At 45.7% G+C, this 18,408-nt stretch overlaps 1 protein-coding gene across 4 annotated transcripts; it reads right to left on the reverse strand.

Moving 5' to 3' along the window:
• Nucleotides 1-1,147: 1,147 nt before the first annotated feature.
• slc39a10 (solute carrier family 39 member 10) lies at nucleotides 1,148-17,438 on the reverse strand. Of its 4 annotated transcripts, XM_029842797.1 has the most exons (11): nucleotides 17,299-17,438; nucleotides 10,769-11,693; nucleotides 10,139-10,660; nucleotides 9,877-10,051; nucleotides 6,434-6,609; nucleotides 6,050-6,214; nucleotides 5,848-5,956; nucleotides 5,479-5,772; nucleotides 5,255-5,335; nucleotides 3,137-3,327; nucleotides 1,148-3,022 (listed from the first exon to the last, which is right to left on the reverse strand). In XM_029842797.1, the coding sequence occupies exons 2-11, from the start codon at nucleotides 11,666-11,668 to the stop codon at nucleotides 2,870-2,872; spliced, it is 2,766 nt and encodes a 921-aa protein (XP_029698657.1). In that variant the 5' UTR covers nucleotides 11,669-11,693; nucleotides 17,299-17,438; the 3' UTR covers nucleotides 1,148-2,869. The 4 variants fall into 4 exon arrangements, with proteins under 4 accessions (XP_029698657.1, XP_011610162.2, XP_029698651.1 ...); XM_011611860.2 differs by having other exon boundaries at nucleotides 10,139-11,693; XM_029842791.1 differs by lacking the exon at nucleotides 17,299-17,438 and adding an exon at nucleotides 15,355-17,282 and having other exon boundaries at nucleotides 10,139-11,693.
• Between the last annotated feature and the right edge of the window lie 970 nt (nucleotides 17,439-18,408).

The raw sequence follows: 18,408 nt of genomic DNA on the forward strand, positions 1-18,408 counted from the left end.
CTTATTGATTTGGACAGGCTGCATCAGCTCACGCATCAGTTTACAAACCGCTTGTTTTCTCCCGCCCCCCCCCCCCCCCCCCCCCCTTGAACCGCACAGCAGCGTTCTTAAAGCAAACAACAGGAATCCTGCTGGTGGAGGCTTTCCCACCACCTCTCCATTCTCTTTCTTCTCCTTTTGACTAATTACTTGAGCTGGGTGTGAGGTTTGAACGCAGCCTGCTGGAGCGATGGAGACAGAGTGCTGGTGGCAGAGAGTGAGGACTGATCAAAGATTTTTTTGCATTTACGCTCTCCCTTTGTTCTCCTTTCTTCACAATACAGTCAGCATTTATGAATTATGGATCTCACCGACTTTCAGAAAATTCAGACATTTCAGGGTAGGCTATTAACAGTTTTTGACAAGAGTGAAACTTGGAATTAATAGTTTTTTCTCCCCTGCGCGCGTGTATGTGTGTGCAGGGGTGTCAGCTTTGAAGCTTTGATGTGGAAATGGCAGCAGTCGGCCATTATGGCGGCACACAGGAGCCTTTTCTGGCCGCAGCTGCACAAACTGCTTTTGTTTTTCAATTTATGCTTTATTTTCAGTAGCCAAGTTTATCCCTTATTCATAAGTGAGAGTTCACAATAGCTCGAGGGGACTCCTCTCCGTTAATGGTGTCGCGTTAGAAGTTTTGTCCCCCCCCCTCCACCCGCCGTTCCAGTTTTTTGAGTCAATCTTAAATGAGGTTCAGGTTTTGTTTCAAGTTTCTGTCTCAGACTCAACAGTGGCTTTAATCACACGCTCGGTGCCCTTGTTGCTCTTCAGCGGTTTAATTACCACAGGACTTAAACCCGATGAAGGCGAGTAAAGACGCAGATTTACGTTTACCAAAAGTTGTTGAAGAACCTTGAAAGCCTGGAAATTGAAGCATCTCGGTGTAATGGCTGCGATTGCTACGTTATCATAAGAAGCTGTAAACGACAGCTTCTTTCAGCTGTTTCCTCACATCATATAACCTGGTATTAAGGTGAAAGAGCCTCCAATTCCAGGCTGCTGCTCCTCCGCGTGAGGGTTCGAGGACAGACACCAGCCCCAGTTTACCAGGAATGAACAAGGCTAGCGTGACTTCTGATGCGGAGTAAGGTTTATATACCTAAACATCACCTTCACGTCGACACTTTCTGTCGTTTATTGTCATAATGGGACCAATACACAGACGACGATGTCACATTTTGCATTTCATACCCAGATTATGAACAAAATGAACAAACGCCAGAGCAAACAAATGCACAATCGTGGGCCTGCACTTCATTAGATTTTCATTTTTTTTAACGACCATGCGCATTGGGGCATCGTATCACACTGTAATCAACAGATTGGAGATCATTTGAGATCAAAATTACTACAAAAATAAACCCATTTTCACATACCTGTAAATAAATGTCACATAAACCTGTTTTTAAACCAGCATGATGAACTTCAATTGATGTTAAAGGAAAATACATTCAGGCTTTGTTGAAGATCCGTGTGCACGAGCGACAGATATGTTGAATCACGGTCTTGCAGCTTAAACCCCCCCCCCCCAGAAAGGTAACACCAGCTACGTGACACCGCCAAAAAACCAAAAAGTCCATATGCAACAATGGTTGTCATTTGTATTCTAACTATGGAGGATTAAAAAAAACCCTGTTTTTACTCGTCGTACCGCTGCGCTCATGCCGCATGCATGATTTAGTCGACAACACAACTTCGACGCGACCGACTGACGGCTACATTTACGACATAAGACGACTGACGTCACATAGTGACAGAGATAAATGAGGCCGCAAATCTCGTCTGTCTGCCGCTCCAGCTAGCCAAGCTAGCAGCGTGCGTGAGCTGCAGGACAGCGATGGGAATGTCTAGGGGGTGGGGGTGGGGATGGGGGAAGTGTCAAGCACCAGCCACTGGAAATACACACTCGGGCCAATTTTGGCACACTAACAGATATTATTTCACCATTTGAAACAAATAAAGAAAAAGAAAGAAATAATGTTTCCAAAGGGTGTTAAAGAAGTGCTGAAGATTCGCCTGAAAGCGCTTCGTAGTGCTCCGATCTGCTCTGTTCTGATTGGTCAAAGCCAGATTGTCAGGAACTTAAATGTTCATGAAAACAAACCTACCTATTTGCTAGAGTTTTAGTTCCTTCATGATGTTGAATACTAAGAGCCCAACCTGTAATTTGGCATCTAGTACAGGAAAGATGGCAAAAAAACTAAATAAATCTATTCTACTCCTTCAAAGTGATACCCTTTAAAAACTATCCTGACAGCTGATAATAAAAACTACAAATGTGGAGGCTGTGCCAGCTGTGCTAGCTAACGAAATAAAACTCCCGGAAGAGGAACATTTTAGAGGTGAAGCGGCATCACGATGACGAGCGGCCAGGCCTCGAGGTGACGAGATGGTGGGAGATGTCGCGTGGAACGCACCCCCCAGGTGCAGGAGGCACTGGTCACATGACACAGCGCGGAGCGCTTGAGGTGGTACGACGACAACACGCCAGCAACAGACGATGGTTGGACAGTGACAGCTGCCGCGCTGCAGAAACTCCCCACTGCAGCTCTACCAGTTCACAGGTTCTCAGTGGAGGAGGTGTTGGAATAAAGCCACGCCCCTTTTGTCTCTTTGTGTGCTTCACAGTGCGTGGACATATTTACAGCAGGCGGAGGAGCAAAATGTAAACATCACGGGCAGAGTGGTAATAGAGTGAGATATTTAAGCTTCTGCAGCTTGTTTGGAATGGAGGCCACAGACGAGACGGGCAGGAGGCCACAGACACCGCAAACAAAGCATAGGAAGCCCCTCTTTCACCTCACAGAAAACCTCCCCACGCTCTCCTCCTGGACTAGAAACCAAAGTCGAAAACAATTTGGTCCTCAAAGATGGCGATGAGCAACATGATGGCGAACCCGGTGACCAGGCCGAGGTTCTGCAGGATGAAGTGTCCCAGCTGGCAGCGCTTGTGGTCCTCGCTGTCCCCGTGAAGCATTTCGGGCAGCTGTGAACAAAGAATGAAATAAAATCGTGGATGATGGGAGGCGCAGAGCGTGACAGCGTAACTCCTCCTCCCCTGGAAGCTCAGCACGCCGCCTCGCCATGAGGGCCAACTCACCATATCCACCAGCGCCACGTAAAGGAACATGCCGGCCGTGATGGCGAAGATCCAGCTGGTGACGTTCTCCGTGTACTGGCCCACCGCCGTGCCGATCATCATGCCAACGTAGGCCATGAGGGCGGACAGCAGGTTGTAGGCGATGGCCTGCTTCACAGACATCCCCGCTTTGAGCAGCACCGCGAAATCACCTGTCAGTCAGAACACACAGTCACCGAAACGGCGTGGGAGCGGAGCCCGCTCGCCTCGCTGCCACGCATCCTCTATCATGCCAAATCTGCGTCTCACAAGGTGGGTTTTGAACTTCCTGTTTCCTCTCCGCTGCCTATAAACCCCGGCTGAAACCATCAACGTGTCTGCCACCTTGTCTTCAAACAGGCGGAACGTTAGGCTCCTTCCCAAGGAATTCCTTCAGCCCTCGTGGTCGCGCGTGCGCGCGGCGGCGTCTGCATCCTCTTCGATCAGAGGCGCGACTCTCAGCGGAAACGCTCTGGATTCACGGGGAGAGACGGCGGATGGCCTACATTCCCCGCTCCGCGCAACAAGCGGCCCCTTTTTTCCGGCTAATTACCACAATGAATATATTAACCCTCCGCTCTCATCCATCCATCAGGCCCAGAGAAACAGGGGGAGGAATTTAAAGACAGATCGGCACGCACCTCGTCTCGGAGGCTTTTGCACCTCAACACTCCGGCGTTTCCGGCGCTCAGACACGCCTGCCGCCGCCGCCTCATCTACTACAATTAACGTACCCGTCGCTGCCAATTAGCTTCACTCTGGGTGGTTAAAGAACTCTCGTAATCATCATCTTTTCCATACAGCTGCCAGTCAGAGCTGCTTTTATTGTGCTCCAGAGGAGCTGAGGGGGGCCCACTTGTCAAGCAGCTCGGGTCCTGTGACAGCAGCCGCAGACGTGTCAACATGGAAGCGGAATTCTTCAAGTCGGCGACGTCCTCGATGCAGCACGATGGGCCGTCGTTTTTTTTCCGGGCTTATTTATAGACTCAATTTGATCAACAGATGCTGATGTAAATGTGAAAAATTAATCATGAAAACTGATCCAATATTGAGTTTAGTGTTTAGTGTAAGAACGTATCAATATTTTTTGACATTAGCCATGGAGTAGGCGCTCCTGGAAAACTAGGATCCATATCAATGGGAATGCCAATATTAAATTACATGGAGAGTGATCTCGTAAGTCTTCCCTAGATGGGAATAGCACTGCGGTTAACCATCTGAATATGAGCCAGGCGGAGTAAAAATAGCGATAAAGGGGACAGAAATGTTGGAAAAAGAATGTTTTTCTATCTCGGAGTTTTGCTCGCACAGTCAATTTCTTGGCAGGGGGAAAGCGTTAAAGCATTTTTCTCCAGTACATAAACAAAACATGACTTTCATCCAACTTTATCTTCCATGATTTTTCAGCAGGAGCCCATTTTCTCTAGTTTCATGTCCACATACTGCAACAGAAGAGGCTGGGACGGGCAGGCAAACCCACTGAAGGCTATCTGTCAGGGCTTTGCACCACATTTGCCACTGTTCTCTTCATCAGTTGCACAAATTAAGACAGGACAACAGCACTGTGACCGGAGACATCATTATTCCCCATCAGCTGTAGCTGGCCTCCCTTTTTGTCTTGATGCTTCTAAACAAACAGGCAAAGGAGAGTGCTGGGGTGAGCAGTAACCGCACCACTGTGAGCTAGGAAAACTCTGTGCCCGCCGAGTCAAATTGAATCTGAAATGTCCTCGGAGAAATGGGACTTAAATGCAAATGTTTGTCCTGGCAGCTGTGCTGTCTTCCAGCCTGACTGTACTGAACAATGTGTGGCAGACAGAAGTGCTTCATCTTTGCTGACAGACACACCGATAAGCGGATCTGACCATCTGGGGGTGGGGGGGTGAGTGGTGATTATTACTACTGCTGGGGTTTAACAAGCACTGAGGGAAGCAACTTGGTTTCAAAGTTTTAGCTCGAGTGGGGAAAATGCTGTCTTGACTTGGCAGTGACTGCCAGTTCAACTATTCTCACAGCCTTCACGATGTCGCTTTAATAAATGATGCCGCCTGTGACGCGCCGACAACTCGGGAAACAAGATAATCGACGCAATTTACTCACCGAGTTCGTGAGGCAACTCGTGGCAAAAGACGGCCACGGACGTGCTGATGCCTCCTGTCAGGTTAGCGCTGAAGGCGGCACCTGCAGGAACAAGGGGTCAAAGAAATCGCTCATTAGCTCACCGTTCTGTGCCGAAACCAGATTAAAAATGCGTTTTAACAATAGAAAATACTTTCAGATTCAGCTCCAGTGGAGCCGGTAGAACGACAGATACGAGCTCTCACCTATAGCCAGGCCATCGCTGAAGTTATGCATGCCGTCCCCCATGATCACCATCCAGGCAATGCTGGCGATACCAGCGTCCTTCATCTCCTGGTCAGAGTGGCAGTTTCCTCCGTGGGAATGGCCGTGGCCGTGGGAGTGCCCCTGATACTTTGCCTTTTGCTCCTTCTGGGTGGGCGAGGCGTGGGAGTAGGAAACGGCCGGCACCTTGCTCGCGGACGAGTCGGGCGTCTGGACTTCTGTGAGCTGTGTGTCGTTGTGGCCGTTGTCATAGGAGCTGGCGCAGTTTTCCGGGTCTGGAGAAGGGTCAAAAGTGTCATGGTGGTACGGAGAAGCCAAGTTACCCCAAACAGCGTTTTTGCTATTTTTACCTCCGCTCAGAGGCTTAAGGTGCAGCCACTCTGCATCTGAGCGACGATTTAGCTTGTGGTCGGACAACTTCCGGCCAATCTTTCCCTCCTCGTTCACTTTCTTCATGACCTGAGAGTGGGAAAACATCAAACATTAGCCCCAGAAATTCATTCAGCGTCTGTTTCATCTAATGAAACGGAGAAGCTACTTCGGAGGTCTTACCCTGTGGTCTTTGTAGTGTTTAAACATGCCAATACAATGTTCAATGATGAAGAGGAGGTAGATGCCTGCTAGTGCCGTTAAGCCCTTCCACACTCCGTCAAAGGCTGAAGCTAAATTAACGCTGTGGCTATGGCCGTGCTCACTGTGGTCATGATTCCCTTGAGACTATAAGAAGAGAGAAACCAGAGAAGGAGCTGAGTCACAGCTTATCAGGGAAAAAAGGTCTGCACATATCTGCAAGTCTGTAAGGGGAAAAACAGTCTGAGCAGAGGATGGCTGCAGATCAAAACACCTTCAACCACAAATGCTTCTATAACAGATGACACATAAACTCCAGTATCTAAAAAAGTCCAGAAGCGGCTCGGCTAGACGTGCCAAACTCACGTGAGGAAGCAGATGGAGGAGGGCGTCGCCACTCAGGGTGCCCACTGCGAGAGCCACCAGGAAGGTGAGCAGGAACTTGAAGCAGGACTGTTTGAGGAAGGGTACGAGCACCACGCCCAGCAGGGACAGCAGGCTGATGATGGTGATGGACACGAAACCCCAGAGCCACACCCACACTGCAGGAGGACACCGATGATCATTTAGAGGAGCCGAGGAGTGACAAGAGTGACAAGATTTCAGCCAGCTGATTATAGCAGCATTTTTCTGTCACCGAGCTGCTGTTTCAAGCTGTTTGCGATCCATTTTCACACACCCCCAACGAGTTTTCACTCCGTTTGCCCTTGTGATGATACACTGGGCCTAAAGCAAGAAATGTGAAGTGATATTTCAGCACATTTCTGCTCGGCCCATTTGTCATTCAAGGCCCCAGACATGACACGTGAAGCAGAAAAGGAGAAAATCAGAAAGGCACGCCATCCGTTAAAGCGTCGGTCCACCTGTCTGCCCAGGATGTGTTCCACTGAAACAATTTCCTCATCACAGGAGACAAAGCCGTTAATGTTGTATGAAATCCAATATCACACCAAAGCTGGTGATAAGTTCGCTAAAATGGATCCTTTACTGCTGACATTTAGCTTTAGGAACGCTATTGACTGAAATGCAGTCTGCATGTAATGTGCATTTACAGACAGTTGACTTCAGCCTGGAGTTCAGGAAGTAAGACTACAAAATAAAAGAGAAAATGGGAAGAAATGGGAAGAAATCCTCTCCTTGGAGTTGTGCATCACGTAGCCTCTAGAGTCCCATTTCAATGTAACGTTTTATCACTCCAATAAAAACACTTTTTCAACTCTTCGACTACTTTTTCATGACACATCTTAGCTTACAATTTTTCTTTTCCCCATAAGTGTTAAGAAAATGTTTAAAAAATAAAAACCAGTCTGAAACGGAGCCAGTTTTCAACACAATCAAATAACAAAGGTAGTTGAAATCCCAAAGGGATTGTCAAAGAATCCACTGCTCGTGGTCAGAGCTGTTCTGATCAGCATAGCTTTCAGTTTTACCCCTTATTGAGCCTTAATATTTCACAATTCACAAAAAAAGAAACAGAATCTGCCGCTTAGCCAGGGGGGGGATGAATAATAACACTAAAATCAGGAAGGCAGACTCTTCCTCTCCTTGCCTAATGGGCCCCAGGTGGTGTCGCCTGTGAAGAGATGCTTAAACATGCCTTATGCTTGACAGAGCAGTCTTTAGAGGGACTGAATCAAGCTGTTACCGTCCCATTACCCAGCTGTAGGATTAAAAACCATTCGAAAAAGTGCCTCCACCCAGGAAAGGGAAGGCGGGTCTTCCTCGGGGAGGAAATATTCAAAGTGAAGAGGAGGGCCTGATGCTTCCATCCTGATTGCGCAGCCACTTGTCATTAGCTTCATGGAAGCTTCCCACCGTGTCCCTGCCTCTCATGTGAGACTGTGCTCACCGTCTCCCCATAAATGGGCGGAGCTTTGCATATTCATTGATCTGTTCAATGAGCATTTTGAAGCATTCCTATTAGTTTCCCTCCTGTCTGAAGGACCGCATCTGGCTTATTTTGACTGGCTTTTACAGTTCCAGGCGGATCCCGACAATCTGTGACATCCGACATCTGTGCTCGTTCTCACACTCGGCACATTTCACAGTGATCAATGCAGGCAAATAAAGTCATCCCGGAGGTTTGTGCGCCAGATGCAGGAATACCTGCTGATTACTAGAAAACACAATAACTCAACATAATAATGGCAATAAAAACTATTCGTAGCGTTCCAATAGTTGGATGACACCGCATCTGCGTTCCTTTGGTATCTTTTACGAGACGTGGAGAAAAGAATCTGATTTCTTTTTCCACTGATAACCGTTTCATCACTAACGCTGGGTTTCTGGTTTCATTCCTAAGGTTCTGGTGCTCCTGTCGAGTGCTTCCGGATTTGTTGTGTTAGCAGAACACTGTGCTGCCTGAGAGGCAACTGTACATCAGCCAAACGGTGGGTTCTTAGCACCCGCACAGCTCATCCGTTTTTCAATCTCATTATTCCGATGTAGTTGTGTATTTTATGTGTGTGTAGACATGGGGGAGGGGGGTGCGAGGCGGGGGTCGTGGGGGGTTGAAACAATGAGGGGAAGGCCCACTGGTCTGTGTCTTCGCTCCAATTACACATCCCCTGCGAGCCATGACTCAGAGAAAAAATGGCCCGTGTTGCCTCCCGGGCTCTCCTAATTGGCACGGTATAAAAAGAGAGGGGAGTTAGGACCATAAAGAAACTCACAACAAAGTTTCATAGCTCCCACGTGGATGCTGGCAGGAGGTAAATGTGAGATAGCGTCGTGGCGTGCCGTGATGCCTACGGTTGCATCTGGCCGCCCCATTACAGACAATCCAATGCTGCTAGTTTTCCACTAATGAGGAGAGATTTCTGCCCCTTTGACTTGTTCTTGCCTGTTCCATAGAGCCATTATCATTTTTATGACCGTTTTCAGTGTTGGCACACTGCTGCCTGCAGCGGGAGATAGAAGTGACTCTGGGGAGGAGTGTGTGTTTTCTAATTAAAGTTATAAGAGGCCGCGTGCTTAAAGATTTAGCTCCTGATCCAGTCCTGATCCAGTGAACCGTACGAATGAACTAGTTCCTACTTTACTGACAGTGTTACTCCACCATAAAGTTCATAACAGCTACAGCAAATAACAGTATTTCAAATGTTAAAAGAAGGCCGTGGCTCTTCAACCGTTTAAATAATACAAATATACGGCATGTTAAAAGCTGCAATAAGGTCTGACCTAAATAAAACTGACTGCTGTTATCGTTAAATGCATTTTCATGACGGTAAACAAGTGTCACATGACCTGTCTGTCAATCTTTGTCTTTAGAAGTGAGTGTTTATTGTCCAGTTTGATCAGTAGAAGTGATTTATCACTTTATTCCACAAGCTGCTCAAAGAGCAGAAACAGCTTTTTCTATTCATTTGGGTTGAATCAGTCTCGGTAATCATTTCCCCGATACTGTATATACGATTTGTAAAAGTTAATAATAAAAAGACCTGCAGTGATAATACGGCCCGGCAATCAGCTCAGACAATAATAGCATTAGAGCAAAACGTCAATAGGCCATTCAGTCAGCAAATGACTCACTGATTATTTGCTCATTGTTATTTAGAGGGGCCACACCTCCACTCACAGGTGTGTCGAGCTGACCTAGAAAACTTGTGCTTCTGACACGCTGATATGCACTATCTGTCTGATAAGAAGCTGCCCTCACGTGTCCATAAGATACTGCTGTGGCAATAAGATTAATATGAAGACCGTGCTTACTGGCAGGCTTTGTTTGCATCGCGGTTTCACTATTTCTAAAACAAAGCATGTTGGGAAAAATCTACCAATAATAATGAAATCATACACTGTAGCCTCACCAGTACTGAGGGGCTCCAAAGGTTCCTGTTCCACCATCTGATGGTCGTGCTGGATGCAGACGCGGCTGTCAATCTGGTAGAGCAGAGCTGGACACAGGTAGGTAAACTGGCTGGGGGAGATCGGCGAATCGGGGTTCAGGCCATAATATTGGAGTAGCTGAGTCAGGTTCAGACACTGGAGTGAAGCCAACATAAAAGACATGAAACAACAACAGTCACGTACACTCGCAGGTGTGTTCAGTGGAGTTTAAATCAGTCCCACCTCCTCGTGCTGATGAGCCACTTCTCCTTGGTGCTGAGGTAAAACTGCAGCTGGCAAGGTGGGTGCCCCGGGTCCCCCCGATACTTCTCGCTTATCTTTCCGAACGCTGACGTGGGTGTCACCATGGCGATTGTGACTGTGTTCGGACTGATAGTCGTGACCTTCGGATGCTGGTGGAAGAGTAGACATCTTGCTCCTTCTTCTCTGTCTTCTAGACTGGGCAGGCTTTGGGGGCCTCTTGGGCTGACTCAAAGTAGTAGAGGGAGAAGATGGTGGCTCATGGTGGACCTGGTGGTCCTGGTTGGTTATGGGAATAACAGTACCTGTCTGCCCCCCATGGATGTCATTATGATTGTGATCACTGTGGTCACCATGGTCACTGTGTTGATGGTCACCATGGTCTTGTTGGTGGTCGCTGTGGTCACCATGGTCATGGGGTTGATGGTCACCATGGACTTGTTGGTGGTCGCTGTGGTCACCATGCTGATGATCACTGTGGTCTTGTTGGTGGTCACTGTGGTCACCATGGTCATTGTGTTGATGGTCGCCATGGTCTTGTTGGTGGTCGCTGTGGTCACCATGGTCATTGTGTTGATGGTCGCCATGGTCTTGTTGGTGGTCACTGTGGTCGTGATCTTTAAGACTGCTGTGGTTATGAGGATTTTGAAGTTCAGCAGTGGCGTTCTTGTGTTTCAGCTGCACTTGGGTCTGCTCGTGTTTGCGTTTTCTCTCATCCGTTGTCAGCACATGTCCATTGTCCCGTTTAAGGCCATTATCCTCTACTTTGGTGTGATTGTGATTATGCTCCGTGTTGTGGTCGTGGTCGTGGTGGTGGTCATGGTCATGGTGGTGGTTATGAATATGATCATGATTGTGATCGTGGTGGTGGTGGTGGTGGTGATCCTGATCATGGTCGTGGTCATGATCGTGACCATTTCCTGCTGGTCTCCCAGCAACCGGAGCATCAGCAGTGGGCTGCTGATTGCATCTCTTCGGGTCTTGGTCTATGTGAGGATTGTGGGTATCGTGGCTGTGGTGGGGATGTCCATGTCCATGTCCATGTCCATGACCGTGTCCATGACCATGACCATGGCCGCTGTGGCCTTCCTTCACAGAAGAATGTGTGTGCATGTCCCCCTGCGCATCAATCAGATCCAGGTGAGATACGTGGTCATGACCCAGCTCATCATGTTCCACCTCCACCACTTTCACCTCTCCCAAACCTAAACTAAAAAGTAAACTCTGAAAGCCGTGGAAATCTAGCCGGCCTTTTTGGCCATATCGCTTGAACAGCTGCTGGATGTAGAAATGCTGCTCCTCTTCCAAAGTGTGCCCTTGAGAACCACTGGGCTCTGAGGCCAGAGGGGCCTCTCTCACGTACGGAGCCTGAGAAATCTGTAGGTCACTGTGGGAGTGGTCATGCCCACCATGCTGGTGACCGTGCTCCAGCTCATGGCAATGGTTACCCTGATGGAAGAGGAAGGTGAGCACACACAGGAAACAGAACTTGGTGTGCACTTGTACTCGCATTGTCTCCTCAATTGTGGTCTCCTTCCTACACAGGAGGGTGAAACAAACACATTTTGTCACATAAATGATGAATATGGAGCAATATATTCACTTAAACATATGCAATGCATTTATGAGAAGTGAAAGGCTTTAAAGGTTTGTTTTGGTTGTCTGACTTGCAAATCTCAGATTTAAACAGCAGCAAATCAGTGTGACGTCTATAAGGCAGGTGCATCTAACGATGACTGAAGGTGTGACTTCACTTCCTGTGCTGTCTTTAATCAAGTGAGCTAAACTGTCTGTTATCAGTGTGCCTGAATTAACTTTTTTCACCAATAGATATAAAAATAGTGAAACTGTTAGCACATATTACAGAAAACATTAACTTTCCCCCTATGTGTTAAACCTTAAATAGAGCCGTTATTTGTCTGATTACTAGCTGGTTAACATGCAACTGATTACTAGCTGGTTAACATGCAACTTTGAACAGCACAGATTCGTGTCACAATCACACTGATTAAATCGCTGTTATCGCTCTGTAAACCGAACCATCGACGAGCCCCAGCATAGAGCACCACTGTAACAGTATTTTTAAACGTGTACACTTTTTCTGTCCCCATTGAACTAATATCAATAACAGAAAAGTTTATCCAAAAGCTAATTTAAGCTAATGTGTTTGTGGTGCCAGCGCACCACAAACTCTTCTGTCCAAACCCTTAAGCTTAGCATAACAGATCTAATCAGGGAACCTTCTGAGTACAATATGCTCCTTGAGAAGCCTTGGTGATTAATTGTTGCCCCCCCTCCCCCCAAAATGGCCCTGCAGCAGCAATATCATTCTAGTCAAGTGATTCTCATAAGGTCTCTGGTCATGCCTGTAGGTGAATGATGCGTGAGGAGTGAGGTGATGTCAGATGATTAACCGGAAACTGACAACATCCACAAGAGGTACGCTAAACTCACACAGATACCGAGCTGCTTGTTAGGAATAAAAGCAAGATGGATGCTGCCGTTATTATGGTATGGATAGTGTAGCAGCAGTAACTCCTGACTGTGAACTCATGGGAGCTCCTCCAACAACAACAATGCAATCCAATGCCTTCAAAATGAGTTGCTTCTACAACTATTTCTTTTATCTGCTAGCGGTGTTAGCGTGACTAAATGTCATGATTTATTAGCCATATTTTGGTTTCGTGACTGTGAATGACTGACGGCTGAGTTCTGACTGGATGGAAGCAGCTGCTTCTAGGATTTATCTTGTTGGAATAATATGCTGAGAATTCTAAATGATTGTTTTTGCTGGGAAAATGACTGTTCCCTGCATCCCTGACTCCAAGACATGTGATGCAGAACTCTGATTATAGTCATTTGCAAAGATGTGGTCGTTGTTCAGACGACATCATTTGGGCATTAACTAAATTCCCACTTTATTATGTGGGATTAAGGATGTCGCTGAACGTCATCCACGTCGAACAGAATCTTGACTTCAGAGAATTCATCCAAACTTTAGTTGGTTTTTCAAAGACATTTCACCTCTTTCCCACGAGGCTTCTTCTGCTATGAACATAATCTATACATAGATCATATGGCCATGCCAAACGCAGGTACGTTTATCTATGATATGAATGAAGACTATATAATTGTTTGCACCATATAAAATGACAAAAAGAGTATTAGAATACGAACAAATATTTCAACAAAACATGAACTAAAACCTTCTGCTTATCTCCGTCTGGCCTCACAGCCTATAACAAACTCAAGTCTACTCACCACAGCGTGCGCTACAGTGACAGTCTTCGGATTTGAGTGCGTCGAGAACAAAATGATAACGTTGCTGCTCTTAAAGACTTTATAAGCGCGAGACAGCAGTGACCTATGAACCTTTGCGGCAGATAGGATGGAGGAGAGGCAAGACCTTTTTATAAGAGCACAGCCTTTGAGCAGGAACACAGCAGACTGTGTTTGTCTGATTACATTCTTTGAGGGGAATCCTTATTTCTATTTACTGGTCTTGTAGTGGTGCATATCACAAACCACACGTCAGAGTTAGCATTACAACCCTTTATAGGTGCAGGGCTGATGTAACTGATGATTAAAACTGATTTATGCTCTTTATACTATGGTTAAAAGAAGATTAATTACAATTATCTATTTTTTTTCTTTTTTTAAAAAGTGTGCTTTGCTACCTCACTAAACTACCTCCTAAATTTGTGCTCATCACCTGAACGCCGTCGTTCTCCCTGCACGCCAGTTTAAATTTCTTATTTTGACACACATGTACAATAAATTCCAATAAATTAACACAGTTGTAGATTAGATTCCATTAAGAGGATATTACACATTAACCACAATCATTTCCTGGCACTGTTTAACTGCCACGCTAACAATAATAAAAAGTGAAAAGTCCCCAAAAAACATTATTTGTATTAATGATTAATTATTACTGGGTCAACAACAACAACTTAGACTTAATTTCTTTGAACCACCAACATCACATCTCTTTTAGCTAAAGGCTAATTGAAGCAAACATGAGTAAAGTATCCTGCGGACAGGATGGAATTCACCACATCTCATACGTTGAAATGCAGCACTTATAATTAACGTGATAAATAAACACAAATTACTGTTACTGTAACAAATATTCTGCGGGAAAGTAAAACGTGTGCTCTTTATTTTTTGGCTGGATGTGAACCTTTGCCATACAAAGACATGGGATGTCGTATTCACATGTTTTCTATACATTCACAGGACAACCAACAGGAAAATAAGCTACAACATTCCTGATGATAACAGGACACTCATTATTTGCTTAAAGAGTAAATAATGACCTTGGCCCTAAAGCTGCTTCATATGATTTTCACCAGACTCTATTTCCCTGCTAGAATAACGCTGCTGTCTGCAGGAACAGAGGAGGAACCAGTCACTGTAGCACAACTGCATCTTCAGAAATGTATCAAATGCTAGCACGTAGCATCTCCCTATATTTAATCATTAGCTTTTGAATTGAAAAGCAGAATTTGCTTCAAAACATCACACAAACATGTCGGTAGAGGTCTGTTTTTTTCTGGCTTGGGGTGCAACTGAATGCCAATGGTCACATGAGCACCCTTAAAAACAGCAGTTATGGTATTCATATGAAGAGCCAGGGACAATTGTTAGATTTAGTTTGAAAAGTCCCAAACGTTGAAACAGCAGCCCATAAACAGTATTTAGCACAGTCGCTGTGAGTAAGAACACTTCCCAAACCATATCCTGAATTAATTTTATGCCATTAAATTCCATCTAAGGTAGCGAGTGGCTGTAATAAATGGATGGATGGCTGCAGAGACCAGCTCAAAATACACCGAGATCATTTGAGACGAGACAAACGTATCTTTCAGCTAATGCCCTGCGTCCCTCCGTGGGGTGCGATTAGGCTGGAGGATAACGTGACCAAGGGGTTACAGGAGATCTTACTCTCCCGATCTCTGAGTCAGACTACAAAAAATAGCAGCAGCTATCTGAGATATGTATGCACCAAACAGGGTCGTGAGGACAGTGTTGCCGAGAAACCACTTGGTAAAAACTCCACAGCTCAGCAGATGGTGCTCAGAGTCCTGAAATATTCACATCCCAGTGTTAAAAGTAACCATAAGTCAAGATTAAACAGTCCTGGAAACACAACAGACAGCCACCGTGCACAAATCAAAGGGATTCTTCCTGCTCACCTCACAAAAATAAGCACATCCACACTAAAATGTCCATCTCAAAAGTAACACGGGCATAAGAGTGAAGCTCTTCAGACCTCCGAGGGCAAAGGCTTCACTAATTTGAGCAGAGAGGATTGGAGGTGTGGGTGGAGGGCTGAGGGAGTATGCATGTCTGCATGTTTGAGCAGCAGGCAGCAGATCATCCACCTGAAAAGCTCCTGATTGTCTGACTGCACCGCTGTGAGGGAAGTCGGTCGGGAGTTTTTTTTTTTAAAAAAGGCAGGAAACTCTCAAAACATCTCTCTGCCTTGTTAAGTTTGCCTGATCTGTTCATTAAAATAGAGGAATGTCCTTGGAACCAGCTGCAGATTTCCAGGCTTATCCACCCATCAGCCCTGATATGGACTGACACGTGCCTCCCAGACGTATGGGCTCTGGAGTTTCATACTCATGCAACAGCGCAATCATTCGAGAAGTGACCTGAATTAGACAACACAAGTGCTTGAAAAGCGCTAACAGATGTTTTACTACCGATTGTAGGTGGAAACTTACGCTACTTTAACACTAATGTAACGAATCCGCGTGAGCTCGCCGATTTAAAAATGTGCCAGCCAGTTTAAGTTTGGATATTTGTGTTTGTGACCAATAATACAGATGGAAATACAAGATGGTGTGATTAAAATGCCACGTTTTGTGGATCACCCAGCAGTTGCTGATCTTAATCTTGCGTGATCGTTAGTAATATTCCTGTGGAACGGACACAACTACAATGTTAAGATAAATCTTAAAACCCTGGTGGAATCCCAACCCTGTTGTTTTTGCTGTATCCCTCTTACATCCAAAATAAGCGGCGCACCTCTCCCCCAACGCTTGTGTAAACAAGGCCCAGATCATCTTTCCCTTCGGTTCTTTCAACTGTTTAACAAAGGTGGTGTCGCACGTAAAGGAAAACACCCATTCTCCGTAGTCAGTTTCATATCGGGGGAACATTCGTCTGGATCAGTTTTCTCAGCATTTATTCCAAGAAAAGCTTGAATTTAACAATGCAAAGGTCTTTCCATACCATAAAACCCCTCAGAACTGCTTTGTGGACTGTCTGAATAGAATGGCGCACAGTGTTCCCACGATAACTGCCCACATAAGAAGCTTACACCTTCAATACATCCGGGGGCTCAGTAGCTTCAAGGAACTTTAGGTTACATTTAGGTTCGCCATGTTGGACGTGGCTATTCCCATGTTCACAAAGTTGAAGGGGTCTGGTGATAGTGGTTCGATGGTGCAGTTTTATCAAGTTAGGAACAAGATCTGCGTGAGACTGCACAGAACAAGGTCACATGTGCTTTAATCTTCCAGATCACACATCCTCAGAGAGATCCGGGGCAGAACCATGTGCGATGTTCACAGAACTGTGCGGCAAACACGCATTTCGCCAAGAAATAAATATTACGCCTTACGCAAAGAGAATTAAGAGAGAGGAATTCCACGAAGAGAATAATTTCACTTTATTAACGAGATAGAGCAACAATTCCGTCCATATGTTAACGGACTGCTGAACTCTACACGGCACATGGACAGCACCTTGACCAAAACTTCAGTCTAACACGCACGAAAGAGCACATCCCGACATAATAACTTGGTATCGGCTACGAAACACGGTACGGAAAAAAAGCGAAGCTTAAACAAACCTAGTCCGCTTGTTTCGAAACGACAAGCTAGTTTGCGACATGCTAACATTAAAGCTAGCCTTGAGGCATTGATTCTACCCGCTACAGTCAGCTAGCACAGGTCCCAGTGAAAATTAGCCCACTGCCTACAATGAGCAGTGGCATTTAATGGTGTTTTGAATGAAATATTGAGAACAGGTGTTTAAAAACGGCAAAGAAAACAAGACGCGCACTAGCAAAGCACCGGCAGGGTCCATGTTGTGGGAGTAAATGATAACAAATGGCTTTATATAGTTACCTCACTCGAGTGCCGTGTGCATCTCCTCTCCGCTCGGTACCAAAATTCCCCTCCCCGTCCGATTTACGTCAACGCGCGAAGAGCAAGTCATTTACCAACGCCCTCTACGAACTTTACGTAGGATGTGGGCCGGGTATGGCCAGTTAAAACAGCGATCTAAGAAAAATGCGCAGCGCGCGGTGGAGAACGCTGACGCCCTCCTCCTCCTCTCGTCACGCTGTATGTGGCCTGTCATGTGACCACAATGCGGAAGTGAGTAAGAAACTGCAGAGAGAGAGAGAGAGAGAGAGTTTCCTGTGAGAGTGACAAGTTCCTTATTTGCTCTAACTCGAAAACCTTTTATTCTAACAGAAACTGGGCATATTTTCATGATTTATTTCAATGGCACATTTCCATATTTTATCTAATGTTATCATATACCGTCTTATCAAGTGATAGATAGATAGATAGATAGATAGATAGATAGATAGATAGATAGATAGATAGATAGATAGATAGATAGATAGATAGATAGATTCTAGTTACTCATCAGCACACGTTTATACATTTTTGTACACTATATTTTTGAAGCATGAATACTCCCCCTCTTGATCAGCCCATACAGAGAATTAAAGGCAATTAAACCCATTGTGTACCCTCCCGCTGACCCCGAAAGGAATAAAGTTGTTAAGAAGACGAGACAAGAATTAAACACCACAATGAAAAAATGCACCTCCTGACAACAAAATGACTTTAAGGAACATAAAGTGTTAAACCGCATTACAATATTACTGTGAGAGAAAAAAGACATTATGTCATTCAATTAAAGCAAATCAGGGCACATTTTTCCCCATTTGATCCTATTATTGACCTTGTTTATTTATCGATTTACTATACAACATACTACTCCCTGACTGGAGATATTTCACATCATATCATACTACATTATGGGGTTTAGGTGACAAAATGCTCCAGACCACTGGCTCCCAGCCTTCCTGTAGAGCATGTAGCCGTTTGATGGCCTGAGCCACTGTTCAGGTCATTTCTGTCGGCCTTGTAACACCTGGGTCCACTTGAGCTCCTCCCTGACATGTGTCTCCCTTCTGACATTGGCTTCCTCCTGAAATGTCA

Source organism: Takifugu rubripes, chromosome 1 (genome assembly GCF_901000725.2).
Source record: "Takifugu rubripes chromosome 1, fTakRub1.2, whole genome shotgun sequence".
NCBI lineage: Eukaryota > Metazoa > Chordata > Actinopteri > Tetraodontiformes > Tetraodontidae > Takifugu > Takifugu rubripes.